Source organism: Octopus bimaculoides, chromosome 10 (assembly GCF_046866305.1).
Source record: "Octopus bimaculoides isolate indiv1 chromosome 10, ASM4686630v1, whole genome shotgun sequence".
NCBI lineage: Eukaryota > Metazoa > Mollusca > Cephalopoda > Octopoda > Octopodidae > Octopus > Octopus bimaculoides.
The window spans coordinates 44,921,794-44,939,293 of record NC_142937.1 but is presented as its reverse complement, the minus strand read 5'-3'; the positions used below and the strand labels follow the sequence as shown (position 1 = coordinate 44,939,293).

General features: G+C 36.8%; 1 protein-coding gene across 1 annotated transcript in view; it reads left to right on the top strand.

The window, feature by feature from the left end:
- Window positions 1–17,500, top strand: part of LOC106871677 (uncharacterized) — a 34,829-nt gene that overhangs the window by 1,160 nt on the left and 16,169 nt on the right. The window contains exons 2-4 of the mRNA XM_014918275.3: window positions 1,996–2,253; window positions 3,139–3,633; window positions 15,637–15,897. Coding sequence (XP_014773761.3) covers window positions 2,016–2,253; window positions 3,139–3,633; window positions 15,637–15,897 — 994 coding nt within the window. The 5' untranslated portion in view covers window positions 1,996–2,015. The remainder of the gene's footprint in view (window positions 1–1,995; window positions 2,254–3,138; window positions 3,634–15,636; window positions 15,898–17,500) is intronic.

The window sequence follows — 17,500 nt, the reverse complement described above, 5'->3', positions numbered from 1 at the left end:
AATCAGATGAAACCAGGGCAAAGCGACTGAAACAGATACCTGAATATGCATGGAGATGTAGACGTGATTCTATTTCCGCTACACATAACCGACTGGTATCTCGAGAGAATATTCTACCTCAAAATAATGGTGTCAGATCACAAATTGCTAATGCGACACAAAAGGAGATCTTTTCTTTGCGATCATGTGGATGTAGTGGAGTTGACAACCAATCTAAGGCTCCTTACAGAAGGTCATTCTGATGAAAAAGTTTGCTAATTACCTTCTTGGTGTAGGAAATGGTAACATTTCTGTTGAACAAAGCCTAGGTGAATTCAAAATCAAGCTACCCAATGATCTTTGTGTTGAAAGTGCTACTCTTTTAGATTTATGTGATTTTATATATGCTGACCTAAAAAATAACTTCACAAATGCTGTGTGGCTAGCAAATAGAGCCATTGTTACGCCAACAAATGAAGCAGCACAATTTGTGAATGATTTTCTGTTGACCAGGATTCCTGGTGAGCTAAAAATATACAGAAGCTCAGATACAGTTGATAATGAAACTCTGTACCCAATAGAGTTCATCAATAAACTTACACCATCACGGTTTCCATCAGACGTTCTGAAGAAAAATTGCTCCATAATGCTTCTGAGAAATTTAGATGCTACTAACGGATATTGCAATGGCACACGCTACATCATTGTCATGATCATGTTATTGATGCTGAGGTTGCTTCTGGTCCTTATGCAAGATCAACTCTGCTAATCCCGAGAATACCACATGTATCTCAAGAAATGGAATTTCCATTCACATTCACACGCAAACGACTTCTTGTCAAGCCAGCTTTTGCTTTGACGTGCAACAAGGCACTGGGACAAGTTTTATCTAGAGTTCGAAAGAAGTCTAATGTAAAAATATTGGCAGAGAGGAATGGAAACAGTATGATTACTGACAATTGTGTCTACAAGGAGATACTACTTCAAAGCAAAATATGCCTTTTAACAAATTTCAGTAAATAGAATTAACACGTAAATTATATGTAAAGTAACATGTATTTGTGAGGAATTGAATTGTTTTGGCATATTTCAACCCATGCCGGATGAATGATATCGTTATATTAGATCATTTTAAATTTGGGTATATTTGAAAAAGTAAGGAACCGCCATTTCTATGTGTTCTCACAGTACCAGACTTTTGTGCACCCGTGTGTTGCTATGGCTATTTGATACGCTATAGGTATTAAAATATCTTTAGGTGATCGCTGCTATTCTTTGGCACATTAAACGAAGCTGGACTACCTTAATGTTTGTTAAAAAAGAGAGATTATGAAACTGATAAAATAATGAAAGCCGTATTTACTAAGCAAGTAAGCACTATAATACAAGAAAATAATTATACTTAAAATATCCTAAAAATTATTAGAATTGAGAATCAAATGTGTAAATATTATTGAGTGGCTAGCAGAAAACCACCCGGGGGAAGTCTTTCTGCTGGTATATTTAATTACTATAAATGTCATCATCTTTCTTATTCTATCTCTCTCTCACTCTTTGTCTTTTATTCTCTCTCTCCGTCTGTCTGTCTCATTCAGTCCTCTCTCTCTCTCTCTCTCTCTCTCTCTCTCTCTCTCTCTCTCTCTCTCTCTCTCGCTCTCTCTCTCTCTCTCTCTCTCTCTCTTTCTCTCACACACACACACTCTGTTACTCTTCGTCGCTTATTCTGTTTGTCTCTCAATTTTGCTGTGACATTTGAATTTTATCAAACGTATTGTGTATTTATACAGGTTATCACGTTCACTAATATTATGTTAATGAATGGCTTTATGGCACTGAATGGTTTCATGCCATGTCATACTTTATAATATTTGTTTAGTGTATAACATTTAACTGTTGTTCCAGTTTAGCTTTAGTGCATGTACGGTCCTCCATATTATAACATCGAAATATATTGTTTCAGTTCTTCTAAGCGTGCATCTTTAATCAACATCTTCCTACTTTCTCTTGATTTACTAGATGTTCCAGGTGCGCCAGGTATGAAAGGTATGAAAGGTATGAAAGGTGATGTTGGACCGGTTGGTGAGCCTGGCGTGAGAGGACCAAGCGGCTTGCCAGGCAGACCAGGATTTAAAGGTGAACCCGGCGTTGATGGAATTAATGGTTTGGACGGTAAGGATGGTGTTGATGGTCAAGATGGTGTACAAGGACCCATAGGATTGAAAGGAGACCGAGGCGAACCTGGGAAAATGTGCGAATCATGTGATATTGGTTCTGGTAAGTACCTTTCCAAGTAAGGCTCAAAAGTTTCTTGCACACGTGTTGAAAATTTGAGCCATCGTCCGTAGATTTAGTAAAGTGTTGAAGACTCTCGGGTGAAAGGCTAACTTTCTTGTAACTTGAGTGTGCTGAATGAAAACGCTTCAGTCTAAATGGGCAAACAGAAATAACAACATTTGCAGTACAAATGCAAACCATCGGTATTTGCGCGATGTAGACCTCAATTGATGTTCTATAGTAGCTTTAATAAAATATACTTAGAGACACAACAACATAGTAAAGCTGCCAGTCAGTTTCAACTCCAACAAAATGCTTTCGTATGAAAATCCATACGTGCTAGAAAATGACAATGCAAAAATATTATGACATTTAACACAGACAACGCACCATATAGAACATAATCCTGCCTTCATTTTCTATGACAAAAGCAGCATGAGTGTACGAATTTTGACATAAAATTATCAAAAGATATTGAGAAGTGAATTGACAAGCAAAGGAGTTACACCGACTTACCGAATTAAAAACATGACGACAGTCAATGAATGTGTCTGTCATTTAATTTTCATTTGATACAACTCTGGTGACACACAACAACTTCTGTAAAGACATTTACACATCTCCTCTAGAAAGCCATATATAGTCATATTCCAGAATATAGCAAAACTTAGATTTACATATAAAGTTAGAGCATTTTCACATGGCATTCAGTAGACTGAACACATTTATGAACACATTTATGAACATAGTTATGAACATATTTTTAATACAAATTTTTAAAAATGTACCCAATGTTTGACTGAAGAATGGTAACATTTGAAGTACGCCTCAAAACATAAATAATTAATTCGTTATAATATTGACAAATTTAATTTTCTTTTCCAGGTTATGTAGGCGGAGAAAAAGGAGAACCAGGACAAACAATAGTTGGAGAACCAGGGGTTCCTGGTAGTCGCGGGCCAGCTGGCCCTAAAGGTGAAAGTGGAAGGCCAGGTGAACAAGGCTTGCAAGGTAAAATAGGATTAGGAACCAAAGGGGAGCCCGGTGAACGTGGTGTAAAAGGTGAAGCCGGAACGGAAGGGTTACCAGGTGTGAAAGGAGAAAGAGGTGAACGTGGATTTAAGGGAGATGCTATCATAGGTCTACCAGGAGAGAAGGGATCCATTGGTGAGCAAGGACCCCTTGGCGTTGATGGTAAACCTGGAGACGCTGGTCCTGAAGGACCTCCCGGTATCAAAGGGGAGCCCGGCGTCGGAAAAAGAGGACCACCCGGTAAAGACGGCGATAAAGGTGGTAAAGGATCGAAAGGTGAGCGAGGACAAGATGGAATACCTGCACTTGGTTTTGATAATTACACTATCCCCGTACAAGGAGACAAAGGTAAGTGTTTTAACTTGTTCTTTCAATTTTAATTGTTTCTGTTATCTTTAATTGTATGAGGTTAACAGACACATCCAATTTCTCAAATCAAGTGAAATACAAGAAATATTGAGAAACCCGAACTGAGTATCTATCACGATAAGGTATTAGGATGCTAAGAGAAAGGAGTCCAGTTATGCCACATATTCCCTATGTATGGCATACCTGAGCCTGCTCATTGTAGATTTATTGTCGACCACATGAAAATGAAAGGTTAAGAGCGAAAAGAATGTACTGGCAGAATCGTTAGCATGCTGGACAAAATGCTCTTTTACGTTCAGGGTTCAAATTCACCGCAGTTTGACTTTGTATTTCTTCATTCTAGGGTCATATAAAGCAAGTTCCAGTTGAGTACTGCGATCGATGTAATAAATTTACCTCCTCTTACGAAATTGCCGGCCTTGTGCCAAAATGTGAAGCCATTCGTTAGCACGCTGGCCAAGGTCGATAAAAGTACTTGTTCGCATACTTCAAATTCTTCCTATTTCAAATTTTAGGGGATTGTATTTTTTTTTCTTTCGTTTCTCGTCCCCTTTCTTTAAAATCCTGAAATCAAACGGGCGTGATAGATCGATAGGAAAGCAACTTCACTTTAGAGCATCGCATGCCATCAAATGACACTGGGATACAAATATATGAAACCCAATATACCCATCATGACTACCCATCTGATAAGGGTACACAAGGCACATGCATCACAACCATATGTGCATGACATGGTGACTTTATATTAAGATAAACAGCATATGATCTTTTAGGCGGGGCCCTGTTAGAACTTTCTTCAGGTTGAGTAGCCCATCCCGCTCAAAAGGTCCCCGAATAAGGGTTGTTTAAGGACAATGAACAAAACACCCATGTTTCCAGAGGTGAATTATTCAAATCCCAAAGAATTTCTCTCAACACGTATCTATATTCACTACTCCTGCTCGTGGCCAGAGATGCACATATTGTCGGTCACTAAGGGACATGCTCAACTGGCTATGGTCAAGCAACTAAAAACAAGTCCGTGGTATTAAGGAGAATATCTGCTGTAGCACATCTATTTATACCAAGGCAAGCATCTGCATAATAACACTAACAATCAATTAAGATCAGAAGCCGTTAGAGCCAGTGCTTAGTAGTGCGTCAGGATATTTAGTGTTATTATTATTATTATTATTATTATTATTATTATTATTATTATTATTATTATTATTATTATTATTATTATTATTATTCAGTAGTTTTATTTTTACAACGTGCTTTCACTTCACTACCGAGCACAGCACTGTGTGCCTTGGGCATGTATTTTACGTAGGATGTGTGCAGTGCCCAGTAGTGCAATTTTCTGTATGTTATATATATTTGTAAGTCCTGGTGTTTTTGTTATGTATTTGTCTGAATATTTTTTTTATTATTCCTAAGGCACCTACTATGATAGGAATTGTTTCTGTTTTTAGATTCCACATTCGAGTTACCTCTATTTCCAGGTCTTTGTATTTTGAAAGTTTCTCCATTTCTTTTAGGGAAACGTTGTCGTCTGCTGGTATTGATACATCAATTAGAAAGCATTTTTTCCTTCACGATCTTTGACAACTATATCTGGTCTATTGGCCTTAATTTCTCTACCTGTGTGTATTGGCATATCCCAGAGTATGGTTGCTTTCTCGTTTTCTGTGACTTTTTCTGGCGTGTGTTTATACCATCTTTTTTCTGTTGTTATTCCATAGTGTTGGCATAGCTTCCAGTGTATATAGGTCCCAACTCTGTCATGTCTGTGAATATATTCCTTCTTAGCCAGGACTGGGCAGCCAGAGATAATATGATTTATTGTTTCTTGTCCCTCGCCACATATTCTGCAGTTACTTGTTATGTTTCTTGTCATTATATGTTTTTGGTAATTCATTATTATTATTATTGTTGTTGTTGTTGTTGTTTTACTTCTCAGAGCGCTCGGTCCTGTTTGCACTGTAAACAGCTTGTTGCCAGAGGCCTCACATACTCTAATTCCTCACATTATAAGCTTTGATAATTGGTTGTTAATTGTAGTGGGAGACATTCAATATCAAAGTTCCAATCTTAAAATCTTAGTTGTCCCCAGAAGAGCAGTTTTGGGGCTTGCTCTGCTCTAATGTCAATTCCAATTTCTCTGATATATTTCTCGAACTTGGTTGTTAGTGCTCCGAGTGCCGCTACAACTACAGGGATGATAGACACTCTCCTCATAGTCCACATTCTTGCAATTTCGTATTTTAGTAGTCTATACTTTTCAATCTTTTCTAATTCTTTCTCACTTATACTTGCACATGTGTTTCTATTATTATTATTATTATTATTATTATTATTATTATTATTATTATTATTATTATTATTATTATTATTATTATTATTATTATTATTTTATGTTTGACTTTTGCTTTGCATTTGTACAAGTTGGATCCAAGTCTCACCCAGAGACCTCAAAAGACAAGAAGCTAGAAGTTCATGTAGGTGTTATGCTTAGGGTACCATATATTTCGATTTGTACATAGTGTTGTTCTAGAGAATGTTTAAGAAACCATAAGAAAATTATGTTTGTTTTAAAATTTGAGATCACATAGACAGTATTTTACGTAGGATATGGGCAGTTCCCATGAGCACTATCTTTTGAACTTCAGCCATTTTGGGGTTTCCTGGTATTTGAGCTAGGTAGTAATCAGCCCGTTTCGCTGTCGTCATTCCCAGGGCATTGTTATTATTATTATTATTATTATTATTATTATTATTATTATTATTATTATTATTATTATTATTATTATTATTATTATTATATAACTGTTCAATATTTGATAAATTGAGGCATATTTCTACTGCGTCACTGTTACACCTCCGTATTGCTGGGGTGTGTGCAGCATTGTGTGTGGTATTTGCTGCTTTTTGGAGTGAGCAAGATTTTCCCGGTAATGAATTGTGTTAGTTGATTTTCCTTGAGGTGTGGTTTTGTCTTTTGCTGTGCTACTGCTTGTATTGTGTGTCGAATGTGTAATGCTTTGGCTTTCTAGTTTGCTAGTGGGAGTTTATTTCGCTAGATAAATGCTGTACAGAGTGTGTCTTGTATTTATGGGTTGCTTTGTTTAGGTTGTATTATTGCATTAATAGTGTCTTGTGTAGGATGTGGGTTGTTTCTAGCAGGTCTATATTTTGACAGTGTGTGGTGTTGAGTATCCAGGTATAGCTTCTACGTTTCTGTTCATATGATTTTTTTATCATTCCCAATGCTCCACTTATTATTGGTATTGTTTTTACCTTCATGCCCCACATTTTGAATACTTCAATTTCAAGGTCTTTGTACTTCGACAATTTCTCCACTTCTCTTTTGACAATATTTTGATCAGGAGGGACTACAATGCAGTGTCTATCAGCAAGCAGATGTTTTTCCCCCTAATCCTTGATTACTATGCCTGGACTTTTATTTCTTTGTTCGTTTAAACCGGCATGTCCCAGATCATTGGGGCCTGGTCATTGTCTTGTAACTTGCTTGGCACATGCTTATACCTCCCGCCGTCAGTTTTGATGTTGTAATGTTGGCATATTGTCCCGTGGATATAACTGCTTACATTGTCGTGTCTATATACATGTTCAGACTTGCCAAAGACTGGGCAATCCAAGATGATGTGGACAACTGTCTCATTGTGCTGGTTGCACATTCTGCATTTGATGTTGAGACCCGTTTTCATTATTTTGTTTTATATTTGTAGTCAGGCATTGGTTTAGTGCAGCGAGAATCAGTCCTTCCATTTCGTCTTTTAGTTCAGAGTTTTTGAGCCATTGTTGGCTTTTACTGAGGCTCACTTCCTCTCTGCCAAGCCTTGTAGGGTATTGGCCATGAAGTGATTTGTCTCTCCCTTTCTTCAGTATATTTTGTAATTCAGTTTTCATGTTTTTTGCCTCTGATCATTTCTGTTATTATTATTTCTCTTTATCATAGGTTTTGTTGGAGCTCTAGAAGTCTTACACGCGCAGCGGGCTTGCTACCTGCAGCTATCGGTACCATGCTATTCGATCTTTTCAGCTAATATCTTCCTGATTATTCTGGCCGTACCAAGGAAGCAAACCTTTTGTAATAGTTCTATTGGACACACTATTCCAATTTAGTTTATGCTTTCTGATACTGTTCCCGGGGATACTACAATAATTAGCACTATCTTCTCCTTTTTCATTTTCCATAGCCGGGCTATTTTCTACTTAGGAGGGTTGTATTAATCTATCTTTTCGCCTTCCTTCTTGACTTTTTGTGGGCCAAAGGGGAATGCAACATGAACTATATATATGTGGTGCATCTTGTCCACCACCACTAAATTCGGTCTGTTATGCTCTAATCTGTTTGGATTGGGAAATCCCAGAGCATTTTGCTTCTCTGCGGTCTGTGCTCATACCACGTCTTGCTACTCTCTATCCCCCGCCTTTCGCACAGCTTCCAATTTAGCACTTTCGCTACCTGATTGTGTCACTACAACTTTTAGTGGCTTGGAGTAAGTCTGGCATTCGTTCGTAATATGGGCAATGGTTTCATCCACTCTATTGCAGATGCGGCACAGCAGAGACACTTGCTCATTCCTCCAGTTCGTCGCCAAATCTTGGTCTTGCGCTGCCAGTAAAGTGCTCTCGGTCTCTTTTTTTAGTGTTCCTTTCATCAGCCAATCCCACCTATTTTCCAAGCAACTTATGCTGTGCTGCACGGAATTGATTGTGTAGTCCATTCTTGCGTAATTCTTCTTTATGTCCTTCTTGTACTTCTTCCTTTGTTTTTCTTTTTTTCCTTGCTTTCAATACTCCCTCGTTCCTAGCTGTCACAAGGGTTTATTTTGGGCTAAGTATCTCATTAAGCTCTCGAGTTCGATACGCTCGCAGTCTTCCACACTTATTAGTGCTCTTCCACCATTTGCTCTCTTCATGTATAGACGATCTTGATTTCCTATCGATCTCGTTTTGTTCCTCCTCTCTTTACATTATTATTATTAACTGGGGCCCAGTTAGGATTTTCTATAGATTGAGTAACCCATCCAACTTAAAAGGTCCCTGAATAAGGATGTTGAATGAAACATCCATGTTTCCAGAGATAAATTATTCAAACCGCAAAGAATTCCTCTTAACACCTAGCTTTGATGGACCCCCACTACACCTCCTCGTGACCAGAGATGCACAAATCGTCATCCACTAAGGGACATGCTCAACAGGTTAAAGTCAAGCAACTGACAAGGAAATCTGTGTTACTGAGCAGAATATTTGCTGTAGTTTATCTTTTTACACCAAGACAAAACATATAGATGATAACACTTCCGTTCAGTTAAAATCAGAAGCCATGAGAGCCACTGCCTGGTAGTGCATCAGGACATTTATTATTATTGTTTTTGTTTGATTCTGGTTCAGTTTTATTCCTGGAAAGATTCATGTGGGTGGCGGATAATTACCTGTAACTTTATGTGTCCACAAGTCTTCAGTGGACTTGCAAGTGTTTAGAACCTATCTGACAATCCTTGTGGTCCCTAAGAGACACATTTTCTCTAGGAGTTCTACAGGTCATTCTTTTCCAATTTCCTTTAGCCATTTGTCTATAACTTTGCTTACTGTTCCCAACATACTAATTATTATAGGCACGACCTTTGCAGTTCTCGTAGTCCAGATTCTTCCTATTTCATATTTTAAGGAAGTGTATGATTTTTGTCTTCTTTATAAAGGCGTTGTCTGTTTATATATTTGTATATATATATATATATATATATATATATATATATATATATATATATATATATATATATATATATATATATATACATCTATATATATATATATATATTATATGTATTTATTTTCTCCGAGTAATAAATAACTCGGATAAAATAAATTCGTTAATAGATACCAGGGTAGCAAAAATCACAAAATAACCGTGGTGTAACTCCTGTTTATGAGGTAGAAATTCCTTGATATTTTGGGTATTTGAGTATATATAAATTTAAAGAATGGAGCAAACGCATATTATAACTGCATACTTTTATTCCGACATATGTTTCAAATAATTACAATTTATGCGATCCATAGGAATCGGCGATGTTAAAAATGTAAACTTCGCGTTTACTCCATTCTTTAAATTTATATATATATATATATATATATATATATATATATATATATATATATATATATATATATATATATATTGGTAGTTTTGACTTATAAAGTCCCTCTAAGCGTGAGGCATTATTGTATAGTAATGCCCTTATATAAATTAAATATATATGTATATATATATATATATATATATATATATATACACACAAATAACTAAAAAGACAATGCTAGTTATTAATTTAGATTATACATACATTTTAACAATTTACAGTATACTTACATATATGCATAATTCTATACATCAATCTAAGACAACAGTATAATTAAAGGAAGACCGGAATTTAAGAGAAGAGAAAACCAAAAGGACCCATGATATTCTCATTTTAAAAATCATCTCCGGTTAATCGTTGAGAGGACGTCGGTGTTGCGCTGGTGAAAGTTTGCGCTCCTTGAGTGCTCTTGTTATTCTTCTTCTTCTTCTTCTTCTTCTTCTTCTTCTTCTTCTTCTTCTTCTTCTTCTTATTATTATTATTATTATTATTATTAGTAGTAGTAGTAGTAGTAGTAGTAGTAGTAGTAGTAGTAGTATTCAGTAGTCTTATTTTTATCATGTGCTTTCACTGTACTACCGAACACAGCTCTGTGTGTCTTGGTTATGTGCTGTGGTTTGTTGTGGTGCTCTTACTTTCACTGTATTGAAAGTGTTTTACGTAAGATGTGTGCGGTGCCTAGTAGTTCTATTTTCTGTATGTCATATATTCTTGTAAGTCCTGGTGAATTTGACATGTATTTGTCTCAATGTTCGTTTCATCATACCTAATGCGCCTACTATAATAGGAATTGTTTCCGTATTTAGGCTCCGCATTCGAGCTACCTCTATTTCCAGATCTTTGTATTTTGAAAGTTTTTCCGTTTTAGAGAAATATTGTCATCTGTTGATATTGATACATCGATTAGAAGACATTTTTCTTGGTGATCTCTGACAACCATATCCGGCCTATTGGCCTTAATTTCTTTTTGTGTATTGGCATATCTAAGAGTATGGTTGCTTTCTCATTTTCTTTGACCTTTTCTGGGTCGTGCTTATACCATCTTTTTTCTATCGTTATTCCATAGTGGTGACATATTTTCAAGTGTATATAGGTCCCACCTCTGTCGTATTTTGAATATATTCCTTCTTAGTCAGGACTGGATAACCTGAGAAATATGGCTTACTGTTTCTTCCCCATCATCACATATTTTGCAGTTACTTGTATTTCTTTTTCCTACGTATTTCTGGTGACTTCTGGTCTCTGCTTTGAGTCCTAAGCTTCTCAGCCACTGTTGGGATTTTGCTTTGTCTATCTCTTTTCCGTTTGATTTTACCCAATATTTGCCATGAGGGGCTTTTCTTGCCATCGTTTTATTATGATCCGTTGCTGCTCCAGTTTTAGTTTGGATTTCAGTTGTTTTCCAGCTTTTGTTCTTCTTTTTCTTCATTGTTGTTAGGTACTATGACTTCTTTTTTTTTTGCATTTGTCAACATCCTTAAATGCAGAAAACAGTTTTTTGCTTTGATCGTATTAGCTTTCCTTGTTTCTGAAGTAGGTATTTCTGTAGTCTTTGGTGGTTATTTTATGGTAGTTTTCTAGCTGTATAAGGCCTCTACTACCTTCGATACGTTGTATATATATATATATATTCTTTCTATGTCATTATTGTTCACATTTTCCTGTCTGTTTTGATTAGTTCATTTAGAGTCTAGTTAAAAATATTGTAGCTGTAACTTTTAACTGGTACGGCTAGTGTTGATACCTATTTTCTTGTTTTTCGCATTGAGCTCTGTTTTCAGTATCAATCTAACTTGTCTATAGTATTCCTTTCTTCTCTTCTCTTTCATTTTTGTGTGTTGCATCGTACCTAGTTCATTGATTCCTAAGTATTTCTATGTCTGGCTTTCGTCTAATTTTCTTATTTCATTTGCTTTATCTAGTGTGATGTAGTTACTCTTAACCAGTTTTCCTCTTTTCAAGGTTGCTTTGGCATATTTTTCTAAGCCAAATTTCATGTTTATTTCTTTGGTAAATCCATGTATTGTCTGTAGTAATGCTTCCAGCTGTTTATCATTTGTACCATACAGTTTTAGATCATCCATATGCAAGAGATGGCTGATTGCTTTGCTGTGGCTGTTGTATCCACATCCAGTTCTGTTTAGCATGTTAGAAAAGGAGAGGAGAGAGCGTGCCTCCCTGGAATATTCTTTTTCTAATGGAAATGGTTTTGGTTTTTATTAGTCCCTCTTTTGTCTGGAGACGTAGCACTGACTGCCATGTATTCATGGAATGTTTTACATATTTTATGATTATTGGTGCTAAGTTGTTCATGGCTAGTGTTTCTAGGATCCATGTGTGGGGAATACTTTCAAAAGCCATACTTAGATCCTTCTTCCTGCGGATGCCTTCAGTTATGGCTTTATTGATCAGTAGTGTTCTTTACAGTCGTATGAGCACTTTCAGCATCCCTTCTGCTCTTTTGGAGACGCGTTGTTTTCTTCCAGATGTTTGCCCATTCTCTGCGACATTATTGCAGTAAAGGCTTTGTAAATTGTAGGTCTGTAATTTTGTGGGTTTGCCGTTTCAGTGGTTTAGTTCATTAGGACAGTTTTCCCTTCCGTAAGCCATTCAGGCACTGTCTCTGGCTCTCCTAGTAATTCATTAAATTTCTCAGCCAGCGTTTTATGTATTCATATTCCAAATTCTTGCAATTTCAAATTGTATTTTTCAAAATGTTTTATCCCCTTTCTTCACAATTCTTCAATCAAACGGGTATAATAGATCAATTAGTAAGCAACTTCACTTTTCTTGTCTGCTATTGTTATGTCTGGTTAGTTATTTTCTAGCTTCTTATCTGTTTGAATAGGAAAATTCCATAAAATTCTGCATTTCTCCGACTGAAGAACTCTTTCAGTCCGATGATCATACCATGTTCTTCCATATTCTAACTCCCCCACTTCTGTCCAAGCTTCCATTGTAAAACTTTCGTATCTTGGTCACGCTTCCATTTCTTATACTCTCTCTCTCCCTCTTATTATTATTATTATTATTATTATTATTATTATTATTATTATTATTATTATTATTATTATTATTATTATTATTATTATTATATGTTTGACTTTTGCTTTGCATTTGTACAAATTGGATCCAAGTCTCACCCAGAGACCTCAAGACACAACAAGTTAGAATTTCATGTAGACGTTATGCCTAGAGTACCATATATTTCGATTCGTACATAGTGTTGTTCTAGAGAATGTTTAAGAAACCATAAGAAAATTATGTATTTGTTTTAAAATTTGAGATCACATAGACAGTATTTTACGTAGGATATGGGCAGTTCCCATGAGGACTATCTTTTGAACTTCAGCCATTTTGGGGTTTCCTGGTATCTGAGCTAGGTAGTAATCAGCCCGTTTCGCTGTCATTCCCAGGGCACCTATGACAATAGGTATTGTTTTAGTCTTATTATCATCATCATCACCATCATCATCATCATTATTGTTATTATTATTATTATTATCATTATTATTATTATTATCATTCTTCTTCTTCTTCTTCTTCTTCTTCTTCTTCTTCTTCTTCTTCTTCTTCTTCTTCTTCTTCTTCTTCTTCTTCTTCTTCTTATCATTATTATTATTATTAATATTATTCCTTCGTAACACAGTGTAGGAGTCTTTTGTCATCTGTCAAGTCACAACAAGGACTTCGGACAGATAATACTTCACTTAAGTTGTGCGCTGATCCCAATAAGGCTGCTTTTTGCAAGACATTAAACTTGCATGGGATTTCCAGTTGCCTTAAGAAGTTTTGCAGTTTTAATGGGATTGAGCCCAACGCTCTGATCACCACTGGTATCACTTTTATATGACCCTCTCGCATTCCATACAGTCTCGCCATTTCCACTTTCAGTTCGGAGTACTTGGTGATTTTTTTCAACCTCTTTACTCGCAGCTTTCATGTCATTTGGTATGGCTATATCAATGATCTGACTGTATTTGTCTCTCTTATTCCAAATGACAATATCCGGCCGACGGTGTTCGATTACACCATCCGTCTGAAAGTCATAGTCCCAGAGTATCTTTACTTTTCTTCCTCCTGGATAACTTTAATTGGTACATGCTCATACCAGTTCTCTGTTACTTCATAGTGGTATTTACAGCATAAGAGCCAATGAAGACGCACACACACACATTTTATCGTGGCGGCGATTGTATTCTTTTTTTGCAAAGCTCTCACATCCACTTACCAAGTGGGTCACATTTTTCACACTCTTTCCACAGGGTCCGCATTTCTAGGTGTCAGAAGTTTTATAGATGTTATACTTCACTGAATTGGTAGCGAGAGCCTGGTCTTGTGCAGCAATGATCAGGCTTTTGGTGGTACGCTTCAAATCACCTCGCTCAAGCCATGCCCACGATGCTGTATTATCCTTAAAGTCTTGTGTATTCCTTTCAAACTGTCCATGCATTCTCATTTCTAGGTCTTCTTTTCTCTTCTCTTCAGCCTTTTGGTTAAACTCTTCCTTGCCCATCATTTCATCTGCATTTGTACCCATATCTTTCACGGCATATTGCAACAGGTCTTCATCACTATTTATCAAATACCCGGCAAGCGTCCTCCTTTCACTTCTTATACAATGGTCTATACTAATTAGTCCTCTGCCACCGTTCTTGCTTTTCATACACAGTCTGTTTACATTTGCTTTAGGATGTAGCGCCCCATGCAGCGTCATCAACTTTCTCGTCCTTCTATCCAGTGTTGATAGTTTCTCCTTAGTCCATTTGAGGATGGAGGCACTATATCTGACCACCGCAACTGCCCAGATATTCATTGTGGTAATCAAATTTTTGGTATTCAGGTTGGATTTCAACACCATCTTCAGCCTTTTTTGATACGCTTCGCTGACGTTGACTTTCATTTCTCTGTGTCGTGGTTAAGCAACTGACAAACAAATCTGTGGTATAACCTTAGATGCCAAGTATCCTAGTTCCTCTTCAGCTTCCTTTCTGCAGCCATAGCCACGATTCACTATTACAATTTGCTGAAACTATCTTGGGGAATCTATATTTTTTTATTATTATTATTGAGTGAGAGAGCGGTGCATGCCATTAATGTGACATTGGGGTAAAATATACGAAGCCCATTATACCCGTCATGACTACCCCTCTGATAAGGGTACACAAAGCACATGCATCTCAATCATATGTGCGCGACATGGTGATCTCATATCAAGATAAACAGCGCATGACCTCGCAGGTGGGGCCCAGTTAGAATGTTCTTCAGGTCGAGTAGCCCATCTCGCTCAAAAGGTCCCTGAATAAGGTTTGTTTAAGGATGTTGAACAAAACACCCATGTGTCCAAAGGTGAATTATTCAAACCCAAAAGAATTCCCCCTAACACATGGCTATGATGCTCCCCCACTACTTCTGCTCGTGATCGGAGATACACATATCGTCAGTCATCAAGGGACATGCGCAACTGGTTAAGGTCAAACAACTGACAAGCAAATCTGTGGTATTGAGCAGAATATTTGCTGTAGCCCATCTTTTTATACCAAGACAAACCAATGTACATAACACTTTCAATCAGTTAAGATAAGAAACCATGAGAGCCACTGCTTGGTACTGCATCAGGGCATTTATTATTATTATTATTATTATTATTATTATTATTATTATTATTGTTATTGTTTTTGTTTTTGTTGTTGTTGTTGTTGTTGTTGTTTTTGTTATTATTATTAGTAGTAATAGTAGTAGTAGGAGGAGGATGAGGAAGCGAGGAGAAGTAGAAGGGGGAGAAGAGAAAAACGATTACATATAATAACCTCACAATATTTTACAGGCGACCAGGGAGAACCAGGACAGAAAGGAGCAGATGGAGAACCAGGTGTACCCGGTGAGAAAGGAATGAAAGGTGATTTGGGTCCATCTGGACTAAAAGGAGAACCTGGAAGTGTTGGAAAAATCGGTCCAGTTGGAAGGAAAGGAGAGACTGGAGAGCGTGGTGATATTGGTTATCCTGGCGAGGAGGGGAAACCCGGACCTGAAGGCGAAAGAGGTATACCTGGACTTAGAGGTGAACCTGGTCTACCAGGACTTAAAGGTAAGCATTATTTCTGGAAATATTTATTTGGTAAATTTTAATGATGTTTCTCTTTATAGAAAATATCTACCCTATGTTAGAACGGTACATGGTTTTCATACGTTATTGTGGCCCTCGTTGGCGCTAAAATATTGAATGTCTGCTTATAGTCTCCGTTTATCTATGGTCCTGTATGTGAGATGCTTTCTGTATTCTAATGAAACTCTCTCTGGCCCACATTCTATCAATTCTGGTCTGCCCCACAATTATTTCGCCAAAGTCGACTTTGCCTTTCATCCTTCGGGGTCGATAAATTAAGTACTAGTTGCGTACTCGGGTCGATCTAATCGACTGGCCCGCTCCCCCCAAATTTTGGGCTTTGTGCCTAAAGTAGAAAAAAAATAAATGATATCCATCAGCACCCATTCCTTTGCAGATTATTCCATTTTTCGTCAAGTCAAACAGTGAATTCAAAAAGCATTCTCTGAATGTGACGCAATCACTGAACATAAAACAAGATGTAACTAGAGCTAGAATTCTCAAAGTCATTGCTAATATTAGGTCTCACAATATAACAGGCCTCACTGATAATCTATCCTAGCATTCACATGTCCACAATATAATAAACTACATCTCAAAGACTTTGTTCAATATTAGAAAGTCTATACGTTAGATCCTAGCAATACAGACCATACTAAAGTAAAACTCATTATACAATACTGTTCATAAACGTGTGATGGTGCATCTATCCCATGCGCATAAATTCTAGACTTTAATCTCCTCTCAGAAAAGAGCATCCAATAGATTGGCATAATATCGCTCACCAACACACTGCAGCCTTTAGTCCATCTCACACTCTGTATTTTCCCATTTCTACTCATTAATCTGACTAGTCTCATGTTATCTGTAGTATTTTTGGTATTCAACTGTCCTCTATTCGAACCGTATGTCCCATCCATTGCATAATAACATCAGTCAGTTCAATTTCTCACCATTCAATTAGCTGCGTGAGTTACCTCTTCCTTATACGGTCTCAGATTTTTCGGAGGAATTTTAGGAGATTTTTCACATGTTGGCGGTATCACATCCACATATTACTACCGCATAAATGGTATAAATATGTGATTAGGACAACTGTACAGTACAAAGCGATCTGTACGCTAGGTTGGATTTTCTATCACTAGAATCTTCCGAAAACGACTCTTGCTTTTTCTAGCAGCTCCATAATCTCATCGTCTATCCGAGCATTCTAAAAGAGAAAACATCTTCAGATCGCAGAATTTCTGCACAAACTCTATCATTCTTTGCCAATCTTTATGAATACAACATGAGTTGAAACGTTCGGATTTCGTAAGAACATCACTTCTGACTTTTTAATATTGATTTACTTCAAAATCTGCTGTTATTCTGTTTTGCCTGTTATTCTTTCAGTATCAGAAAAATAAAGTATCAGTCAAGTACTGGAGATGATAGCATCGACTAAATCAACAGACCCCCTTCTCCTCAAAATTGCAGGCCTTTCACCTTAATTAAAAATTATTAATTAGCTGCAGGATTACTGCAGCAGTAATGTTACCAATATGCAGAGTATTGTTGAGCAATGATTATTTTAAAAAAATTATCT